This window comes from Drosophila melanogaster, chromosome 2R (assembly GCF_000001215.4).
Source record: "Drosophila melanogaster chromosome 2R".
NCBI classification, from domain to species: domain Eukaryota; kingdom Metazoa; phylum Arthropoda; class Insecta; order Diptera; family Drosophilidae; genus Drosophila; species Drosophila melanogaster.
The window spans coordinates 23,713,320-23,734,893 of NT_033778.4; the positions used below are offsets into that span (position 1 = coordinate 23,713,320).

General features: G+C 45.2%; 3 protein-coding genes, 1 long non-coding RNA gene and 1 other non-coding gene across 8 annotated transcripts; 2 read left to right on the forward strand and 3 right to left on the reverse strand.

The window, feature by feature from the left end:
* Positions 1-580: 580 nt before the first annotated feature.
* Positions 581-19,864, forward strand: CG46429 (uncharacterized protein). The gene is made up of 10 exons (NM_001382145.1): positions 581-799; positions 1,347-1,580; positions 8,891-9,556; positions 15,730-15,915; positions 17,590-17,772; positions 17,838-18,210; positions 18,334-18,652; positions 18,718-18,901; positions 19,074-19,184; positions 19,243-19,864. The coding sequence occupies exon 3, from the start codon at positions 8,954-8,956 to the stop codon at positions 9,113-9,115; it is 162 nt and encodes a 53-aa protein (NP_001369114.1). The 5' UTR covers positions 581-799; positions 1,347-1,580; positions 8,891-8,953; the 3' UTR covers positions 9,116-9,556; positions 15,730-15,915; positions 17,590-17,772; positions 17,838-18,210; positions 18,334-18,652; positions 18,718-18,901; positions 19,074-19,184; positions 19,243-19,864.
* On the forward strand, positions 581-21,527 carry Sesn (Sestrin). 4 transcript variants are annotated; one of them, NM_001103968.2, is made up of 10 exons: positions 581-799; positions 1,362-1,580; positions 8,891-9,556; positions 15,730-15,915; positions 17,590-17,772; positions 17,838-18,210; positions 18,334-18,652; positions 18,718-18,901; positions 19,074-19,184; positions 19,243-21,527. In NM_001103968.2, exons 3-10 carry the CDS (start codon positions 9,506-9,508, stop codon positions 19,327-19,329), a joined length of 1,494 nt encoding a protein of 497 aa, NP_001097438.1. In that variant the 5' UTR covers positions 581-799; positions 1,362-1,580; positions 8,891-9,505; the 3' UTR covers positions 19,330-21,527. The 4 variants fall into 4 exon arrangements, with proteins under 4 accessions (NP_001097438.1, NP_611821.1, NP_001097437.1 ...); NM_137977.4 differs by having other exon boundaries at positions 1,347-1,580; positions 19,243-19,864; NM_001103967.2 differs by having other exon boundaries at positions 581-755; positions 1,347-1,580; positions 19,243-19,864.
* CG18128 (uncharacterized protein) lies at positions 5,479-6,617 on the reverse strand. The gene has a single exon (NM_137978.2). The coding sequence runs from the start codon at positions 6,524-6,526 to the stop codon at positions 5,507-5,509; it is 1,020 nt and encodes a 339-aa protein (NP_611822.1). The 5' UTR covers positions 6,527-6,617; the 3' UTR covers positions 5,479-5,506.
* On the reverse strand, positions 7,001-7,688 carry lncRNA:CR45325 (long non-coding RNA:CR45325). Its single transcript, NR_124716.1, has 2 exons — positions 7,526-7,688; positions 7,001-7,465 (listed from the first exon to the last, which is right to left on the reverse strand). It is a non-coding gene; the product is annotated as a long non-coding RNA:CR45325 (long non-coding RNA).
* mir-4979 (mir-4979 stem loop) lies at positions 20,714-20,822 on the reverse strand. The gene has a single exon (NR_048194.1). It is a non-coding gene; the product is annotated as a mir-4979 precursor RNA (primary transcript).
* Positions 21,528-21,574: the final 47 nt, after the last annotated feature.

Below are 21,574 nucleotides of genomic sequence, written 5' to 3' on the forward strand. Positions count from 1 at the left end.
TATATCTTGTTTTGTGTAGCGTATTCGGCATGCAGCTTAGCTCTCACCCTTGGCAACGGCAACAAAGTAGGTGCAACAAAGAGTCATAGCGACCGTCTCTCCTGCGCCTACAGAGCAACTCTCCCCACCCCCAGCCCCTCAGGAAAATGGTCAGACTGCTTCTGCCTCTGCCTGTTGCTGCTTTGCCTGCTCTTTCTGTCCCACACACTTGCTCTCTCGCTCGTTGCTCGTAATAAGCTTACACAGAAAACAAATAATTGAAATCTAAAGAAGTTCTCCTTTAAATTATTAAACGCAAAGGTATAATTAGATACAATGAAAATAAGTTTCTTGCATGCAGATCCTTTTAAGCTACGAAATCGCTGTTAAAGGCCATATAACTAGCATTGCATTAGTTGGTGATTTAAGTGCTTGACTTTTCGCGCAGTGTGGCGCACTCTCTTCGGCTCTCCGCCCCCGTCAGCTGTTGTTGTTGCACTGTGGGGCTTTGGGGCTGCGATACCAGCTGTTTCGTTTCGTATCGTTTCGTTGCGATTCGTTTCATTTCGTTTCGCCGCGATTCGATTCGAGTCGAGCTGCTTCAGTTGAAGTTTGTCGCTGGCCGCGTTCAGTTGTCCGGCTAGAAAAGCGGAAGACCGGGAAATCCAGACGCGCTACAGACGCCCGATATCTGCTCCCACTCTCAGCGCAAGATCGCGGGAAATCAGGAAGCTCCGAAAACATCGGATAACCGTTTTTATTTTTATTCCCCTTTGGTTCGTTCTCGCCTCCGTTTCTTCTGTTGCTTCTGTTACTTCTGGTAATTTCCATTTCCCTCGGGGGGATACGCGCTCAAACGCAACTGCAGGCGGCGCAAAACAAGAAATGTAGATAGCGCCAAAAATTAAAAAAATAAGAAAAATAGAGAAAAATAAAAAAGCGAAAATCATTGTTATTGCATGGAAAATTACTACAGAAATCTCCTGCAAAGCAGCCCAGTCAGAGTGGCACTAAAGCAAACCAAACCAAATCAAACCCAAAACTGAGACAACAACAAGGCGGCGGAGCATAAATTAGATTGGCCTCATAGTCGAATAATAACGAGCTCGAGCCGCGTAAACAAATTAAACGATGCTGACCGCCGTTGTTGTTCAAATTTAAATATAAACTATTATTGTTATCTCTGCGCTTGCCGTTGTCTATTTTCGCGCCAAATGCAATCGGTTCTTCGGTTTTTTCGGGGTATTAGGGGAGAGGGCATTACATAATTAGTGAGCGCGTAAATTAAATTATAAACGAAAACGGACGAAAATCGAGTACCAACTTTCTTCGTTTCCTCTGATCAAAACAATACATTTTATCCACAGTTTTCGTGTCTTAAGTTTCGGAGCCCTTCGCCGATTTCCAGCAATTAGTTACTACATCATATATGTTCTGTGTTATCAAAAACGCGAGCGAAAGAAGCGCTCTATCTGCGATTGTAAAGACAAACACCACAAGAAAGTAGCTGTGTGCCCCTCGGGCAAATGAACCGAAATTAAAGGAGATTACAAACATCGCTATCAAGCAAATGTAGAGACTGTTAGTCCGGCGAACAAAGGGTAAGTAAGAAAGGTTCCATCTATACAGTACTCCAGTTTTCCCCAATACATTTGCAAATGTCCTTTGAGGCCAGGACTGTTACTAAGAGGCTTTTCCGATGAAATGGAATGTTCCTTAGGGATTGTCGTAATGGAAAAAAACCCAAGGCACTGCAAGAAACAAAATGCACTTTAGAATTGGTTAAAATATATCCTTAAGCTGGTATTCCCCTAACATAGGTTGCCACTCGCATTTATCTGCAGTGCCCCACTTAATGTCTTCATACATAAATAACTGGCTATTTTTGAATATTTGAATTCTCTATTGAATCTATAGAGAAACCATTCCCTTCCCCAGTGCACAACTCTCGACTGGAGTAGAAGCTCATGCTATTGGGTTTGCAGCATCGCTTCCCACAAAATCCTCACAAATCTTTGGCAGATTGCACATGTGAAACCTGCGGTTGTTGGCCAATTCCGGCTGTTTTCCCATTTTTTGGCCAGTGCCAGGGACTTTGCGGATTGACGGGCTGTCAAGTCAGCGCAACAGGTTCCTGGGCCAAGATGCGTATACAGAAAACAGAATCGAATGGAAGACACACTGATTCAATTCGTTCAGTATTGGATTTGCTGCTGCCACACAACTTCAAGTTGAGGAAATTGGCACTTGACCTACCGCACGGGAATCTAAATTAGGCGGCGTGTTCGCTTGCCGAGCGTTTCGCCCTCTCTTTCCGCCCCACTGCGAAGGCGAAGCCTCGCACGCGGTTTTTGGTAAACTGCTGAGGGCATTTGTTCACTTTGCTGGCTGCGTTTGTTTACGGTTTCCATTACCCGCTTCTCGCGGCTTCAGCTTTTTCCAGTTCTATTTCGAGTTGGCCATCCACTAATTAGGCAGCTTGTCGGGCAGCATTCGAGTTAAATGTTCGGCACTGCAAATGACATGGTCCTTGCGGCCATACACACGATACTATCCATTGTTACACTCGTACAATACATGCGGTGAAACAATCAAGTACGCCGACATGGGCGTAATTCGCAGACAAACAAGAAGAACGAAAACGAACTGAGCCTGCGAATTAAGGCCCCTGCTCGGCAATGAATTCTCTTCGCCATGCCAGGCCATCGGCCATCCCGGCGTATACGTAATGCTACGGGCCGAAAAGAATTGAGGAATGGCTGGCAGTTAATGCCAATTATGATAAACGGTTGCTATGTAGCCGTCGCACACAGATACTCTACACACTGGCGCGCGCCACACAGATACTCACGCAGATACAGATACTCATGCACTCGCACTCGCACAACTGTTGCTCGCGATGTTGTTGATGTCTTTTAGTTGTTGCCAGGCGCATTAAGATTGCCGCTTGTGCTTGTGTGTGTGTTTATGTGTGTTGAGTGATTGGGTGTACGAGTGTGTGATGGGAAATCACTTGAACCATCGGCTGAGAGGGCAATTGATATGTGCTTCCATCAATGTTGCAATCAGTTAAGCGGCTTTCGAGCGCCAGAAACAACTGAATCGGTCTGTAAACTCAATCGAATTCGTCCTTTTGCGACAAAAACAACAGTCATGGTCCTTCCAATGACCTGCGGCCACTACCATTATTAATTCGATCAGCTGTACGCTTCGCAGATTCCAGTAATTCGATAAAAGTTTATTTAAGCACTTATTTGAACAGATTCAAATAAGTAAATTGAAAGTTTAGTACATTATTTCATGTTTAATGCGGATAGTTTAAAAGTTGTGTTGTTTGTTGTATCCGCGAATGCTGCTTTAATCATAGTCATTTCTATGGGCGCAAGACGAGGTGACTGAACTCGCAACAGCAACTGCAGCAGCCACTACAACTGCAGCAAGTGCAGCAGCAACACAATTGCAACTGCAGTCTGTTAAGCTTGCTTGCCGTTAATTTGTGCAATCTTCTACTTTTACCTACTTATTACAAGTAGTCACAAACAAAACTGAGTATTTTCCATGCCGTTTTCCCATGCTTCAGATTCAAGGGTATTTACGCATGTTCTTCAGCTAACTGCAAGCATAATCCAAGTGGGAAACTTTCTGACTTACCCATAATTGTAAAGACTTAATTAAAAGAGTTTCAATAACTAATCAAATGGATTTCCCTCACAGCGCACATAACTCACCATCCATATCAGTATATCAGTAGCCTAATAAATGGCGATTGGCCCGACTTAAGTCAAGTGAATATATAAAAAATCTAATCGCCAAATATTGTTTATGGTGGTCAAGTACGATTAGAAGTTCTTTGGAAAAGCCATAGCAACTGCCAAATTCAGATTTCTATTCATTTACTGCCGCTGCTCTGCAAATTGTGTGCGAATATTTGTGGATTTCTGTATGTAAGTGGGCAAATTGCATTACAACCGAATAATAATTACAATGCAAAAGTAATTTTGTGTGCGAAATTCTAATTCCCCATGCAGCCGAATAATTGGGGTTGGATTTATCTATCAAGAAACTAATGGAATCACATTAGTTTTAAATACAACTTTGCTTCAACTTAGCTTAAATTAATGGTATGGATATTTCATCAGTTGGCATTATAATTAGCCCGTGGCATTATAATTAGCATAATATCAGCACTCCTATCGGCATCTGCCTGCCATTTGGATTGCGTCAGCCGAAGATCGGAATTAGATCCTTGTTGACAATTGAGTTGCCAAAATAGCGGGCAGATGTTGCACCCAGGGCAATTGAAATGCCAGAATGTGTTTGTATCTTTGCATCTTTCTATCTGGTGATGCAGATCTGCATCTGCGAGTCAGCTGACACCGTTACTCACGCACTCATGGCACCCAAAATAAAACTGTGCATAATGTCAGTGCACTGAACTGGCCGCATGAATCGCAGTCAGAACTGCAATTCGGTGGCAAGTTGCAATCAATATGAGTTTATGCAGCGGGGTCAACGAACTGGCCGCTGAAAACTCATTAGCGTAGTGCCGCAGGCCCAAATCTCAGTCGGGGAAATCGGTCGAAATCGGTCGAAATCGGACGAAATCGGACGAGATCGGACGAGAAACCGGGGGAAATCGGCGAAAAATCGGTGCAGGCCGGGGAAAATGTAGCTTTCTAGCCGCATGATCGCACAGCTGAAAACAGCTGAAAGCAAAGCGACGAGCGCGAATAGCAAATTGCAAGGCAAACAGCTCGTGGCGGTCGCCATAGCCCACATATACATACCCCCACTACATACATATGTACATGCATGCATATATGCACTTGTATCTGAACAATCAGCGTCAATAAGCAGCGCAATCGCCGTTCGTCATCGCGCTGCTACTGCAGCTGCCGCACAATGGCGAATAATAAAATTAGCCACAATGACGAACAAAGAAGCGCTGGCAGTGCAAGTTTGTAATGGCCATTACAAAACAGGCTAATCTGCGGGAAGTTGGCTCGCAGGGAGCCTCGTCCACTGTCACTGGCCAACAGAGGAGGGCATTTAGCGACGTTCTGATAACGCGGACTCGTAAGCCTCTTAGCCGATTAATTGATACATTACTCTACTATGCCAAGTAGACGTGCAACAGAGTAGCTCGGCTTTCTATGCCGTCTAATTGCCATTAAATGTACTTTACAGCTGGCCCGAGCCCGAGCATTGGACAATTACGTATACGGCCCGTGTGCACTCTGCACTCTCTACTTTTGATGGCTGGCCATTTGGGGCGTCCATTAGACAGAGTGACACCGGGCACACTCGCACCTCACAACTCACACCTCACACCTCACACTTCCCACTTGGCCATCTCAGATCACACATTTTGAAACCTCCCCCCTAGGCGACAACTCTTCGCCGAGAAGATTGCGCCAACAGCTGCACCTGTGGCTATTTCCGCGTTGGCAGCACCACTGGCCGCACCGAAAATAGGAATCCGAACAGAAGAAGTCGGATGGGGCTTCGAGAAGTCTATTTTCGATCGTCAGATCTCGAGGTGCATGCAGTACATAAGTCGGCCGATCAGATCGGAGCAGGCCTGCAGTCTTGGGAGGGGGACAGGCTCCTGGGAATCCTGCTCTCGCTTATCCTGCTTGGAGTCCCTGTCAGTGTCCTTCTCCTTGTCCTTATCGCTCTCCTCGCTCTCCTTGTCGCTGGCCGCCCTGCTGATAACCACAAAGGCGAGCACCTTCAGGCCGCCGTGGTGGGCGGCTATAACCTCGGGCACCAGGGACATGCCCACGGCACTGACCTCCATTGTCCGCAGCATTCGCTCCTCGGCCACAGTGCCGAGAATGGGACCTCCCATGCAGGCTAAGACGCCGCTGTGCAGGAACTTCTGGATGCCCATTCGCTTGCCAATCTCGAGTGCCTTCTCCAGCAGGTCCTTGTCATATGCGTTCACCATCGAGAATCGGCGGCTGCCAAAGCGCGGATCACTGGGACCCTCTAGCGGCGTCTGGTGCATCATGCCCACCACATTGATGTGGTCCTGGACAAGCATTATGTCGCCCAGGGCGAATCCGTGATCTACGGCCGCTGCTTCAGAGGTCAGCATGATGGTCCTGACCCCGCACAACTGCATCACGCGGACGGGCAGCGCACAGGTGGCCAGGTTGTAGCCGTCGCAGGAGTGGAAACTGTGGACCAGCGCTATTATGGGCGCTCCCATGACCGTGCCCAAGACGAAGCTGCAGTCCGGCTCTATGCCGTCGGGGAAGTTGGGTATGTCCTCGTAGGGAATGACCACCGGCTGCTCCACCAAGCTGACCATATCGCTCAGGAAGCTGCCGCAGATTAGTCCGTACTTTGGCCTGATGTGGCTAACGTTCACGATGTACTTGGCCATGGCCTCGACTTCCTCGAAGGGGTAGAAGAGGCTCTGGGGCGTCGGGATGACCAGCTTGGGCTTCCGGCGTTCCTCCTCCTCCATCTGCAGAAGCTTCCTGGCCGCCATTCGCTTGGCAATCGGCGACCTGGACTTGCAGCAGTCGTAGTTGCACATTTTGAGTAGGATGGGTCGCCAAATGGGTGCGAAACTTCACCAATTTTCGAATTTTTTGGAAAATACTCAAAAGATGACTTTTAGGGCATAGCTTAGGGCTGTTTGTGTGTGAGAGGCTTAAATAAGAATTAAACCATGTATTGACGGCAGAAATAAATCAACGATTTATTAAGTCCGCGGAAAACAGGAGGTGTGACTCGAATCGAATGACGCTAAAAACAAAAAGCCAGGGTCTGGTCGAAAAACAAAACCACAAAAGCGCGCCATGACGTCTGGTTAAAATTGGCTGATGAATTCCGAAATCCAGCTGTTCACAAAGTTCGTTTCCAAAAGCGAGGGCCAAAAACTGCATTAAATCATAAAACAACAGTTTTCCGAAAAGGGGGCATTTTTTGTTTGTTTTTCCCTAGTTAACAAAACAAATGAAAAAACTTTGGAACATCCAAGCTAACTCTAATCAGTTACATGCAATATGTAGAAGCGTGGAGCGCTTTTCTCTTTTATTTTCCCTAGTTTTCACTTTCCAAAGTTCAATCGGAGTCTTTAAGCTCAAACAGACAGTGCGAAATAGATTTAATTATCAGCGTCGACGGTGCCACGCCCATGCTGCCGCCGCTGTGGGCGGGGAAGATGCTGTTTACCATGTTTACCATACGTATACGTGATAATAACGCTCATACGCATGGCGGCACATAGGCAACGCCCCGGCCGTTGTTTACTTGTTGTGTGTTTGTGTGTTGTGGATGCCGTTCAATGTCACCACACGCCAGAGTTCGTTTACAGCATCGCATCCATGGCACAGCTAGCGATTGGAGTGCTGGTGTGAGTGGATAAATTAAATACGTCCATTCGGAGATTCGGAACTGGCGGTAAACTAGACACTCAAGACTACACTGAGATGAATCGGGGTGCTGTAAGTGGCATCTCATTCTAGCGATCCTATCATTGCAATGCAGTTAAGAAGAAGAAAACATTAAAAAGTGCACACAGTGTACTTACTCCTTCTCTGTGTGAAAAATGAAAGAAAGTGCGCCCTTTATTCTGCCAGTGCATCGCCTGTCTGGAGTGTGCTGGTGTAGACTGGACCAGGCCGAGGCTTGGCTCAATACTTTCGCTAATTAGTTGGGCCAACCAGCGAAAAGCAGCTACATTGTCTCGGCCATGTTTACCATGACCACCTCTGTCAACGAATCCACTGGCCAGCTGTTCGAAGTCGATTCGTGCGACTTGGCGGGATTCGGATGGGTATGGGGTTTGGGATTGGGATTGGGGAATCGGCGAAGCGTTTAGTATGCTCGTGACGTGGTCGATAATAAAAAATTATTAATAGGAAACTTTGTAGCGCTGTTTATGTTATTCGAGTGCGCGCCAAATGGCTTGGGTTACAAAAGCAGCCTTTGTCGCCGATTGTTTTTCCCGATTTGTGGGCTATTTGCTATTTTGTTATTCCAGTGCAGCCGCCTACAATGTCAGAGTCACGTTTGTGTGATTCGCCTTGCTGGCTACGGTGACGATGACGAGGCTTCGATGCGGGGCCAAAAACCGCAAGAGATCATCCGGGCCTGTAACTCTATCATCTGTTTTCCATTTGTTTGTTTACTTCCCCGACTTTGTATCCGTATCTGTATCTGTATCTGTAAATGTATCTGAACCTGAATTTGAATCTGTATCTGAGAATCTGAGTCCAAATGTGTGTGTATCTGAATGCCTTGTTTCGGCTTGTTGTGCCCATTGTTAGGCTTGTTTCTTTGTAGCCCCCATATCTTTGCCCACTTTCGGTTGGCTATTTGTTTGTCACTTTGCGCCAGCCTGCCAAAAATGCCCTGTTTGCAGTTGATATTAATTTCGGTTTCACATTCACCCGCCGCTCCATTATTGTTTTTTGTTTTTCACATTCTTTTATTATTATTATTTTTTTTCGAAATCTCACCTTGCCCCAGGAAGAGGAGCGAACCCGTTTCGGCCATTCCCAGTGCTCAGTTATCCAGTTGCCCAGTTGCCCAGTTGCCAGTTCCGAGTTCCCAACTCGCAGCTCCCAGTTTGTTTACCAACTTTTGTGCTGCGTTTTGCTTTGTGACCGTTGTTTGCCTTTTATTTTTGGCATTGCGCGATTTTACGCTGTCTGTGCAGGCCCGCTAAATACACGGCAGTAGAGCCAACAAGAAATGCTCAAACAAAACCAAAACCCAAACCGAAAAAGCTGAAAAAAAGAAAGCGACGAAAAGTGAATATTTTGACTGGCATTTGAATGCTAATTGAAGGCGGCGGAGAACCGCAAACGAGTTGTTGCTGTGGGAAGCGAGCTTGGGCTTTGTGAAGCTGTGTGATATGGTAATTAATGAAGATCGTTTCTCTCATCCGCAGCTAGCAACATCTGAGGAGCACAAGCACGTGCAGAGTGGAAGGGTCGCCAGCTCAAAACGACAAATGAAAACCAAAAACCAGACCAACATCATCTGCTCCAACTGCCAATGCTTTAGCCACTCGAATCGGGGAATAGCCATCACCGACGAGAAGAACGTCCTGCGGATCCAGAGCTACACCTACAAGTGCTTGAACCACAATCCGCGACCTCGGATATTCCGCTGATAGTGATAGTGGACTCTGGCTGCAGAGAGAAGAAGACCCTAGCCTGACCACACCAGACCAGCATCGCAATCAGAAGCAGCAGTTTAAGAAAATCTGGTTTGGCTCCAGCTCCAGCTCCAGCGATCCAATCCGCTCTGATACGATACGATACGATACGATTCGATTCGGTACTATACGATCCGCGGACGAGCCTCCTGCTTTGGTGCATTTCCAGTTTGGCGGCTGCTCCACTTTCGTGGCTCCATAAACAAAGAGCCGGGCGAAAACTGGTTATTTTCTCACTGCGATCGAAGCTGCAGCTACCAACTGCAATCGACTGCGACCTCTGATTCCGAATCCGAGCACACGTCGCATCCACATCCAACTCGACTCGATCCCTCCGCCAGACTCATGTACTACGCCGTCGATTACTACGCGGATATGGGACAAATCTCTCAAGATGTAAGTTCATGTGGTTTAGATGTAAGTAGTTATCCTATCCAACTCTTTCTGGGAAAGATTAGCAGAGTGTCTCCATCAAATTCAGAGCCGAGTGTTTGGTTTTCTAACCCAAATGGCGCTTAGTTGAGTTAAAGCTTATGTTAACCACATATCGCAGCATTATTAAGCGAATTTGTGATTAACTCAAGCTCGTGCACTTAGAACCTGATTGACAGCATATTATGTTTCAAGTGGCAACTGTTGAATGATATGATGTGATTATTAAACTGAGATTTTAATCAACAACGATGCCAACGAGACTCGGTGCGTAATATTTTTGCCTGGTCAGTCAAAAATGATTTTCACTCTATACGTACGCTGAAATGTAATACGTGCTTTTGTGTTTTCGAATGGCGCACATTTTCCACAGCTTCGTAATTAACTTTTGCCAGAGTAGGAAAACTTAAAACCGCAGTGCAAATATGAAGGGATGTTATTTGAAAAATGCGTGCTTTTGTTTGAAATTCTTTTTGCAGACATGCTGATAAAATTATAAAAATGGGAAATGCAGGAAATGTGGAAAATGCAGGGAAAACAACAATCAGTTGCTGGGAATGTGAGTAGGTGGTAGGTAGGTTGGTAACCGAAGTGAGTTGCCAACTTTATAATGCGCAGTGAGTGTGCAGAAAGGACTGGGCACTTTTTGCGAAAGACCCCATCGATAAGAACTGATAAGCCTGCGATATTTCTCACATGGATCTGTGTGTAGACATAGACCCGGTAGAGCTATGAAATAGATAACGCCAAGCTGGCGACTCTGGCACTTTGTTTTCATGGCGAACTCGATTGCCGAACTAGGTCAGCTAATCAGCGAAATAGATGCAAATGTCGAGTAATTGCGACTCGGAATGAATTCAATTAGAGTAGCTGAAAAGTGAACAAACCGCTTGATTAGCCGCGAAAACAATGCGTATTAGCAACTACATATTTGAAGTTAATCAAGAGCAAGAGTTAAGCCCATCAAAGGAAGCCATAGGATCTCTTTGTGGCCTTTAAAGGTCGAACAACCTGCTGGCTGGGACTGCACTTTAATCAGGCACTGCACTGCACTGGTGAATCAAAGTGGAAATAATAATAATAATAATAATAATTTCAATTATCATGCCCGATACTCAATGACAGCGAACGTAAACAGCCCGCGGCCATCAGCCATCTGCGCCACGACAGGAATTTTATTTACGCAATGAAAATATAAATTGTATAAAAATACACAATTTGTGGTGTGCGCGGGTGTTGGGGGGAGGGCCAAGTGGGTGGGTGTGGGTGTGGGTGTGGGTGTGGGTGGTGCTTGGGCCAGTCACTCAGCTAGCACCCGAATATCAGAACAAACAGATGTGCGCCATTCGCACGCTGGCAGTAGTCCAAAAAGGCTTTCGCCTCGTTCCGAGTGGCAAAGGGGCGACTTGATTGAGCTGATTGAGTGATTGACTGGCTGGGCGAGTGATTGAGATTGAGATCGCGCACGAATGCAGCAATGCACTTTGATGATATTCCCCTGTGGCCCAATTCCACAGCCGGAAGTTGGAATCAAAAACCACGGCCTTTAGCCTTAAAAGTTATGTCAACTTTATATCGAATTTAAAGCTAATTTAATATATTTGCTAGATAGTATTTTGCACATAAATCGCTGGCACGAGTCTATAAATGTCCGCAAACTATTCGCTAAAATTAGGCATTTAAATTTAGAGTTCTGAGAATTTTAGGCTTTTGTTTGCGAGTTCATTCACCCATGGTACATATATTAGCTGAACAATCTGTGCGTTTCGCATTCCTTGCAATATTGTTCAAAGGGTTTCCCATCGCAGGGCGTTATCTCTTGGAGTCGGGCAACTATACCATATAAATTAATTGGCACAAAGACACAATGCGCAGACAAACAGACACACAGAGCTCATAATTTGTCATGATTGTTTGCCATTTGCCATTTGCCGCTTAGCAGTTGGCCGTGTTGTTGCACTTTATCAGCAGACAAAGTGTCGCTTCGAGTGCCAGACAGCTTTTATTTTTTTATTTTTTACTTAGCTACCCGAGGTTGGAATAACACGTACCGCCGCCTCCCACGCGAACCGAGAAAAACACACGCACAAGCGATTTAAGTACACACTTATGTACATACATATATGTATGTGTACTAAGGTGGGATATCCAGGGATATCTTATCCATATATCTTATATCTATGCCAGCAAGTCTTGAACTTCAATGTGAGTACAGGAGTATCTTGAGATATTTGCACCCATTTCAATATTCAGTCACATATAAATCAGCCGATGCCTGGTTGATAGTTGCGGATTAATTACGTATGCCCCACAGTAAGTGCAGTTCGCAACAAAAAAAAAAAACACATCACCCATACTGGCACGTTCATGGATGGGCGAGTGTGTGTGTGTGTCACGAACTACAGAAAAATAGTTTATAACGTCTAGACAAGTCACTTTATCTACGCACACAGCCAAGCACCTGGTTTTGTGAGCAGTGTAAGTGAGCAGTCCTCGAGTCACTCGGCACACAAGTTGAGCTCAGGTGCTCAGGTGATAAGCTACATATATGGCGGCTATATTCCGATCTGCTCCATCTGGTGGAGTATAGTAATTGACCCATTTGGAGGAGCTTAAGCAGGCAGCCTCCATTAGTCCACACTTTTACACTTCACTTCCATAGTTCTGAAGAACTTGTGTCCACTTTCTTTACACACCTACTAACTAGTTATGCTAATCAGCCATGGTAAAGCTACTGTGATCGATCTTTCAAGTGTTTATTTATTGTTATCAACCTGTATTGGCCACATTCTAACTCTTAACTGAAACCATTCTTCCAGCTGCATTTGCAATGAATATGAAAGAACAAGCTGAAAGCGTATGTAGCGAATTCAGCTTTTTCCGAGTTTCGTGGAGCGTATTTTCAGGCTTATTATTTTATTGTATTTTCCACGCCTCGCACTTTCGTATTTCATAGATTTTGTTTGCTGTCATTGTTTTCAGTTTGCATTTCTATAACACCTGACGTTTTTTCCACTTTACTTGTTTACTCGCCTATTGTTTGGTGCCCCCCTATCTGGCCGTATCTAGCCGTCTCTTTCGGCGCACTGCTGCCGTCTCGCTCGCTGGCATTCTACCATTTATGCTAATTTATTTGCCTGTTTACCAGCTTTTGTTTTAATCTGTTTGGGGCCGTGTTGACACTCACCGCGTTCTGTGTTTTGTGTTTTGTATTTTGTGTTTTGTGTTTTGTGTTCTGCGGGAAGCAGAAGACAATGAGTTTGCAGACTCATTTGGGTGGAGCTGGAACTACAGTTAATTTATTGTTATTCCCGCGTCTAATTATGCTAATTAATTAATTTGGCTTACTTTGCGCTGGCCAAGTGCGGAGGAAATCAGAATTAGTTTACAGCAATTAATTGGCCGCGATTAACATAAGCCCAAGAGCGTAAAGAGCTGCGTTCGTTTGTGCATCCGGCAGATACAAATTGCCAGTTGGCAGTTGCCAGTCGCACCGTACAGTGAGCACTTCGCACACCTCCCACTTCTCACGCCCCACTGCAGGCATTATCTTTGATTTAATCGCCACGCTCCATGATCTCGCACGTTAACAGTTGGCGCGGAAAGTCTTCGGCCGGCAGCGGATTGATTGGGGCCACTGGCCCCCATGTTTTGCTTTTCGGCGGCTGAAAACATCCCGTTCTCACTCGTTTTTATGCGCCTTCATGATTCATGCTGAAGTGTATCCGTTTCCGGTGATTTTGAGCGGGTGGTTTGTAGTCTTACAAAGTCGCAGAAGCAGAAGAAGTACAAGTGAAAGAAGATGGATCGTGCTCTTGCAGTCTTCAATTAGCCTAATTTATAATCAAGGTGGTTGGGTTCTTAAAGTATAACTGATATTTTATGTATCTCATATCTTTAGTTCACAAATGTGTCTTGTTACATATGCATGCAATAATTGAAGTAATGCTGCATTCTGTTTACTCCACACCTACATCGCACCCAAAACTAAAGACCATGACCACGTCTTGAGGTCAGAGTGCCTTGATTAACACACTTTTGAGCCTACGAGTGGGTGGTTTTGGTAGATGCACCCACAGGCACGGGAGGCACGATTCAATTATCACGTATACGCCATGGCAGACGAACAGGTTTTTGGCTGAGACAGTGGAGGGAAGTGCGGCTGGAAAGGCTATGGAAAGGGGATGGAAAGGCAGAAGCAGGGAAAAGCTGCGTGCCAATGCTACACACCGCAGACTGTAGTGTGTGTGTGTGTGATTGTGTGCATGGGGGGCTCAGAAATGGATATGCACTATAAGTGTACATGCCCATTAAACTTGGCCTAAGCTGCGCTCAAAGCCGCTGGCTGCCGGAGTGGACTGGGATTGAAACTGGAACTAAAATTGAAACTGAAACTGGGATCGGGTCGCTCGTCGGCAGTCGGTGGTCGGTGGTTGGTGGTCGGCGGTTGGCAATCGGTAGTGTGTCACAGAAACTAGTTTTTGTTTTCCAAACGGGTTTGCCCGCCAGCGTGGGTGTGAGTGTGTGCCAATTTGTGTATTTATGGATTCACAAAGAGAACCCATAATGATGGAAATGTCAACGCAGTGCCATTTGCATATCTCGGCGACTCACCCTTTTAATTAGCCAGTGTAACTGGACAGATTTAAATTGGCCAGCGCCACTCGGTGGACACAAAGTTTCGGTTTCTCGATATGCATACGCATAAATCACTTTGACTAATGGTGCTACTCTTGTTTACGCGTGTTCGACATTTGTTAAGTCTTGTGTCCCACGAGGAGGCAGCTACCACAAGACAGATCTGCGACATTCGAATTAATTAATTACGCCAAGTGATGGCATCTAATGAGCTGCGATAACCGGCATAAGCGGTCCAGTTAGCCGCTTATGAATATGAAACTCACACGCGGGCGTGTGGGTGCATCCCACTCGGCATCCATCAGCTCATCACCTCCCACGGTTTGGGTTGGATTGCGATGTGAGTGGGTGGCATCTAAGGTTAGAGTCAAACCTGATATTCACAATTAGCATAGAGTTTCGGGTCTGAGGCGGGGCCAGGCCAACAATCAATTAGGAATGTATTAAGTTACCTACTTTAATCGGCAGCTCGGTCGAGTGCGTTAAGCATACGACGTGGTGGCCAGCTGTTATCGGAAGAGCACATGCCAGCTATTATTAATATTTTACGGCCGTGCAGCTGGCTGTTCTTCGCCTTTTCGCTGCCCTTTTGTGCTGCTGGTGCGATAAGCCAAAGCCAAGAAAATTTCTATTAGAGAATGGAGCGGAAAATCTGCTTTACAATGGTCAATGGCCTGACTGCGTGAAAAGGCTTAAGTCTAGTGCACCTGCAGATGCAAAAAGGTCCTGATTGCAGCTAAAATCTTTATTGAAAAGGGGGCTGCGAGCCACGGTAGCCATGGCCACCAGCCAGCCATTGGTGGCGGGAAGCGAGTGCCAGAAATCTGGCAGAGCTCGGCAGAACATCAAGCAATTGTTGTACCCGTTGGTCCGAGTTTATTAAATTCCGCATTTCATTATGAGTGCATTGCCTCATAGAGAGCTTCATGCGGCTATGTTGGCTTTGGGCTCAGACGCTCGGATGGAAGTACTTTGGCACGCCTGTTGCTGAGAGCCAAAGTTGCGCAGAACCCATGTTCATGCCAACTGTGCGTATACGTGATGGTCGGGCACAATCGGTGCCCAAAACTGACAAGTTTGGCAAAATGGGAGTCTGCAAGCGGCATGAAAGCCAAGTCATGCACAACATTCTGATTCTTGTTCTCACATTATGATTTCTGCTCCGAGCAGGGAGGAAGTTTCGAAAGTTTTCGCATGGAATTTAATTTGCACATGCCCGCTTCTTTCACTTTTGGCAAATGGCATGCAACACGTCTCGTATACGCAATGCGTTTGCTGTAAAATTAATTTGAATATTAATTAACTCTCTCTCGTTACCCAGATATAATTTCCCGAGCACTGAACTGTTCTAAACAGAAATATATTTAATTTACCACGGCCCCTCCTCATTCACTTGCTTGTATTTTGATGGGCGGAATATGGGTGATTTTAATTAGATTTAATCCTGCAAACATATATAAGATAAATATTGATAAATGTATTATCTTTGGTTATTTCAGTGTTTCGCTGCAACGCAAACTGGAGCATCCGACTTTGACATGGACGAGCTCGATGACCTGGACCAGGTGACCCAAGTGATTGGATATCATCCCCAGTTCCACGATCACTTCCTGGCCACCCAGAACTTCATTATGAAGGGCGATGGTCCGCTGCCTAACGATTACAGATACTACTTGGCCATAATTGTGAGTAAGAGCTCAGCATCAAACTGAATGGGGGCGAGTGAAATGCATACAGACATGAGCTCAGCGCACTCTATTTTCCGTTTGCTATTCCCAACATTTATTTCGCTGCCAAACTGGCCCAAAACAATAGCCATTGATTGGGCCAATGAAGAACATGGCCTGCTGTGAATGCGAGCATACGGCTCTAAACAGCGAATCGGGAATCCGTTGCTGCTGGATCGCATTTGCATTGTTCTGTCCGACCTTTTGTTGGGAAACCCATTCACAGCACGTACTGTGCATCTGGTGTGTGGAACCTTCAAACTGCATTTCGCGTATTCGTTGAAATCAAATCCACCTGAGCCCGAATGCACTTTTCAAATGAGGCAAAACAGGGCACAGAGTCTAATTCTTAGATCGAATTTGCAAGAGCCAAGTTTCAGTTTCTATCTTTCAATGACTTACCTTACTAACTCGTTGGCATATCAAAAAGAATAACAAAGAATTAGTCACTCGCCATCATAATTAAGATCCATTCTAATCACTTTCGGCAATAAGAGTGGGGATAAACGTGTAATTAAAATTGATTTATGCTTTCATTGCGCAGTCGATGCACATTCATTTTAGATTTTCCCAGCTGCAATTGGGAGATCGAAGTGCTAGAATAGTGAGGAAACGCATTAATCAATTATTTCACAAGTTTTCCAATTGTTGTTCTGTGCTATTCGGAGCAAATGAGTTGGCTTCTTGGCCCCTGAGTATAATTTATAGCCCAAGTTGTGCGTGTGCAATAATCGTAAAGCCAATAAAAAGTATAGTATTTGCTGCCTGTGGGTGACATTTTGGCCGACGTTCGCTGGGTTGAATAATGAACACATTACAATTGGGACAGCTTTCCACGGGCTGTTTTTCGCTTCTATTTCACATTTTATTTGGCGGGAAAGTGCACCCAAGAGTCGCATAGAGAACAGCGCGGATTCTGGCACTGCCTTTGTCTAGATTCGAGCCTCGGCGAATGTAAAATTATTTAAGATTTACGATGGCCTGTCAGGGCATGCCATGATGCCATGATGCCACGATTCCGCTGCCTGGCTGCCCAAGTCTCCTTAATGACAAACAGCTAAATGAAACATAGGAGACCGGTCGCAAACAATGGGCCTTTTGCTCTGAATGCCCGAAAATGTGTTGTTTTGGGTCACAAACAACACAAACATCACAAAACAGCCACAGCCGCACACACGCACCGCGATCGAAATAGGTGTCCACGTATTCTTGGCACCCAATCAAGTGGTGGTGGCTCATTCGGAGGCGATCCCTCCCAGGTCCCGCGCTCTGGGGGATTTTCGATTGTGGGTCACGCCGACTAACAACGCGAAGTGCGGGAGGTTGGGGGCCAAGGTTAGGCGAGAAGATCAAAACAATTACGTAATGCCTAGAAAAATGTTACCTGAAACCAATACCAATACTAATACTCTCACGCCTTCATTTCGCCAAGCAAAGCGTTGGAGTTCAGGCGAATAAAATCAAGCTTAAGTCTATATGTATCTTATTATTATAATCCATATTACTTGCGATTAAATGAAAACATATGCAACTGCCATTAGCCAGCTATTATTCAGTAAATCTTAATTAACACGACGCGAACTGCAACTTGCGACCCGGAATAAATGGTATCTCTGTTTGTGGTATCTCTAGGCTGCTGCCCGCCATCAGTGTCCGTATCTGGTGAAGCGCTACGAGAAGGAGTTCATCAACCAGGGCGGCGATAGTGCCTGGCTGGGCGGCCTGGACTTTATACCCGCCAAACTACGTGCCATATACGATATCAATAAAATATTAGCCCATCGGCCCTGGCTGCTGCGCAAGGAGCATATCGAGGTGGGTACTCCGCCGAGCGGATTTGGCTGGGGCAAGCGTGGAATGAAAACTTTGTGCTCTTACAGCGGCTCACCAAGGGGAAGAACAGCTGGTCGCTGTCGGAGGTGGTGCACGCCATGGTCCTGCTCTCGCACTTCCACTCGCTGTCCTCCTTTGTGTTCTCCTGCGGCCTCACACAAAAGCTGGACGGGCTGTCCAGTCCCAAGCTGAAGAGTCCGCCCGCAGCAGTGGCGGCCCTCGCACCCACCATTCTCATCACTCCCACCTCGCCGACGGAGCCGCAGAAGGGGAAGCCAGTGCTGGCGGAGATCTCGCTCAACAATGCAAATCCGGATTACGACAGCCAGACCGCAGCGAGCAGTAATGGAGGAGCTCCACCGGACTCGGCAAATGCGGTTGCGGATGGACCCGATGCAACGACCCTTAACGGATATTTGGGTGAGTACACACAGAGAGAAATCTGTGGTGCCAAAGGAATCTCAATTGTTGTAAATTCTACCATATTGGTATAAACTTTGGTGTACTCCCTGCTACTCCTTGACTAACTTGATTGATTGGCAGCCACGGCGCAGCAGCTGCCGCAGCAGCACGGCATCAGTGTGGAGACGCTAATGGAGCGCATGAAGGTCCTGTCCCAGAAGCAGGACGAGTGCAGCGAGGCGGAGCTGAGCAGCCGCTTCCAGAAGGTGGAGCAGCAGACGGCGGAGCTGGCGGCCGTGACTCCGGAGGCGGCTGTGGGCGTGCCCACCAACCTGTCGCACTACGTGGACGATGCCAACTTCATTTACCAGGACTTTGCCCGGCGCGGCACCGAGAGCATCAACACGTTTCGCATCCAGGACTACTCTTGGGAGGATCACGGCTACTCGCTAGTGGACGGGTGAGTGATGAGCAGCGGCTATTGTCCCATTTGCGCTGAGCGTAGGATTTCCATTCACTCTCCAGATTGTACAACGATGTGGGCATCTTCTTGGACGCCAAGTTTCGGGCGGCCTACAATCTCACCTACTGCACCATGGGCGGCATCAAGAATGTGGACACGTCCAAGTTCCGGCGGGCCATTTGGAACTACATCCAGTGCATCTACGGCATTCGCCACGACGACTACGACTATGGCGAAGTGAACCAGGTAAGAAATCAATTATGATGGTCATTCACTTTCAAAGATGTCTGCAACATTGTGAAACAGGCAACTTTATAGTCGAATGCCTTGAAGAGCACTTGTGCCATTGAGTTCTTGGCCGTTCCAAGTATTTTCCATATTTTCCAATTAACTTTATAAACATTCCTGGAACACCCAGCTCCTGGTGCGTCCCCTGAAAATGTTTATTAAGACAGCCTGCTGCTTCCCCGAGCGAATCACCACCAAGGACTACGATAGTGTGCTGGTCGAGCTGCAGGACAGTGAAAAGGTGAGTGGAATTTCCCCAGCCATTAGTCGCCTCTATCTGATAACTGTGATATCCGCAGGTTCATGTGAATCTGATGATAATGGAAGCCCGTAATCAGGCCGAGTTACTCTATGCTCTGCGCGAGATAATGCGCTATATGACTTGATCTCATTAAGTGAATAAACATACATACGTACGAGTATATATATATACATACACGCCCAAAAACCACTCACCACACACATACCCACACATGCATAAAACATTTTGTTATTTTGAGAGAGCGCATCGGAAATTCGGCGAATCGGAAACGGAAACGGTATCTGAAGGATCGATCCCAGAGGCAGGAAGAGCCGCGAAAATACTGTTTTGAACACAACGAAAAGATGGAGTAAATGGAGCGTGTGCTAAGCTACATGGATAGCAATTAATAGCCATTCGATATCGGTGTCCATTAAATGAATGTGAATCGTTTACTACTCAATTACCAATAGTCTGTGTCTATGGTTAGCCAACACGCCAATTAATCACGTATGCAGCCACAATGCAAGAATGGAAAATAATTCCCAAATTGAGCTGAACTCAAAAGCCAAACCTTCTGTCTGTTTCCCTTTCGTGAATGTGCAAGCAATAATCACTGTACATATGTATTATGTTTTGTTTAATTATTTTAGCGCAATAAATACAACTTTATTTTAATTAAACCACCCATGTTTTTTGTTTTACTCCTTCATCCGTTTATGATCTCTTTTTTGTCCCTGATTACAATTATTATCCTGAGTTTAGTGTTTCGGACAGAAAACGATGGTGATTCAAAATGGTCGAGCTTTTGATGGAGAGATAATAGGTATAAATGTCTATTTTGATAGTATTTAAATCAACTAATCAATGACTGTAATGTGTGTATCGCATCTAAAATATTTGTAAGGCATTCAATGTCGTTGGTAATGCAAATGACACCCGTCTTGGCTGACACGAGGTCAAAAGTCAACTATATACACAATAAGCCGAGCTTGGAATTTAATCGGCAATATACGAATTTAAAATACACTTGCTACAGGGCATCTTGCTATGGCATCTTTAAACGCTTTATTGGTCCTTGTTTGCTAACTTCCATTTCCAAGTTGAAACCTTTGTTGAGCGGAGGTACGCACATCTTACTGATGAACAAATCGAGTGTACCTTTTGCATTCGTGTAGATACATTTGACATATTTGTCGAGATGCAGGTTTCGCGTGAAATGCAAACGAAATACTTAAGTCACAATGTTTAATCTTAAGGTTGTACCACGCTTTGATGGGTTGCTATACACAAGATTTTGATGGGTCAATAGTGTTTACAGACCATCTGTAGTATTAAAGCGATTTCGATTAAGCATATTTGTGCAATATTTATTGGTAATTGAATTAAAATTAGTATGTAAACTGAAAATGCCGAGTTAATGGTTTCTGCAAATAGGTACGACTCTAGTGCTATGTAAGACCTCCAATTGTTTTCAGGCCCATCAAGCGAGTTAGATACCATTGTACATAAAACTAGCGAGCTGTGGCAATTCAAAGATGTGATTTTACCGAATATATATACAGGCACATGTATTCCTTTGCAAATAACTAATACATAGAACAAGTATATATATTTGGCCTAGATATAACACCTATGTATAATTTCCCATCCCCTCACACAGACTAGACTAAATTAATCGCTCTCCACATGTTCTTGCAACTAAATGGAACGGCGAGTGCAACTTGTAGGTGAAACTATTTAAGTCATAAGTGCATATTATTAAGACACAAGAGCTCAAAAAAGGCTGTTCAAAGTGAGTAAATATGAACGAATTTAACGTTTTTGAAGATGGCAATGCAATTGCTGGATAAATTAATAACTAGGCATGTTTTAATGTTGAGTGTTTTTTGGTCAAATCATAAGTACATATTTTCGAGCATTGGCTCTTTCTAGAATTAAGTAAATATATTAATCCAGCTTAAATTGTGTGTTTAACAATTAACAACAAATAGAGTGTACATGTGACTTTAAATCAAACGATTTCCCGTTGGAAATTTTTTATCCGTCTATTTTTGATGTCCATTCTAATCTTGAATGAAATATGATCGCATAAATACAATACGCATAAATAAGAAACCACAGGAGAGCACCATTTCAGAATTTCAAACGAAAAACAAATAAGTGTAATATTTCTTCTCAGCTGAAACACACTATTTACTATATAGTTAGTTATACTACTATTTAACAACGCTTGTTCTATGTGATTGATCAGCCCAACTGCGATACCCAAAATTTTGTGACTGCTCCTTGGAGATCTTCATCTTGTATTACTCATAAGCGCACAGAATTATTAGTGTTTTTATCTTCTTGGTGTTTGGTGTCTAATAAAGAAAAGCGAAAAAAAAGCG

What these genes read in the sequence shown, in the direction of transcription:
- CG18128 (NM_137978.2), bottom strand. Translation starts at nt 6,526, where the DNA reads ATGTGCAACTACGACTGCTGCAAGTCCAGGTCGCCGATTGCCAAGCGA.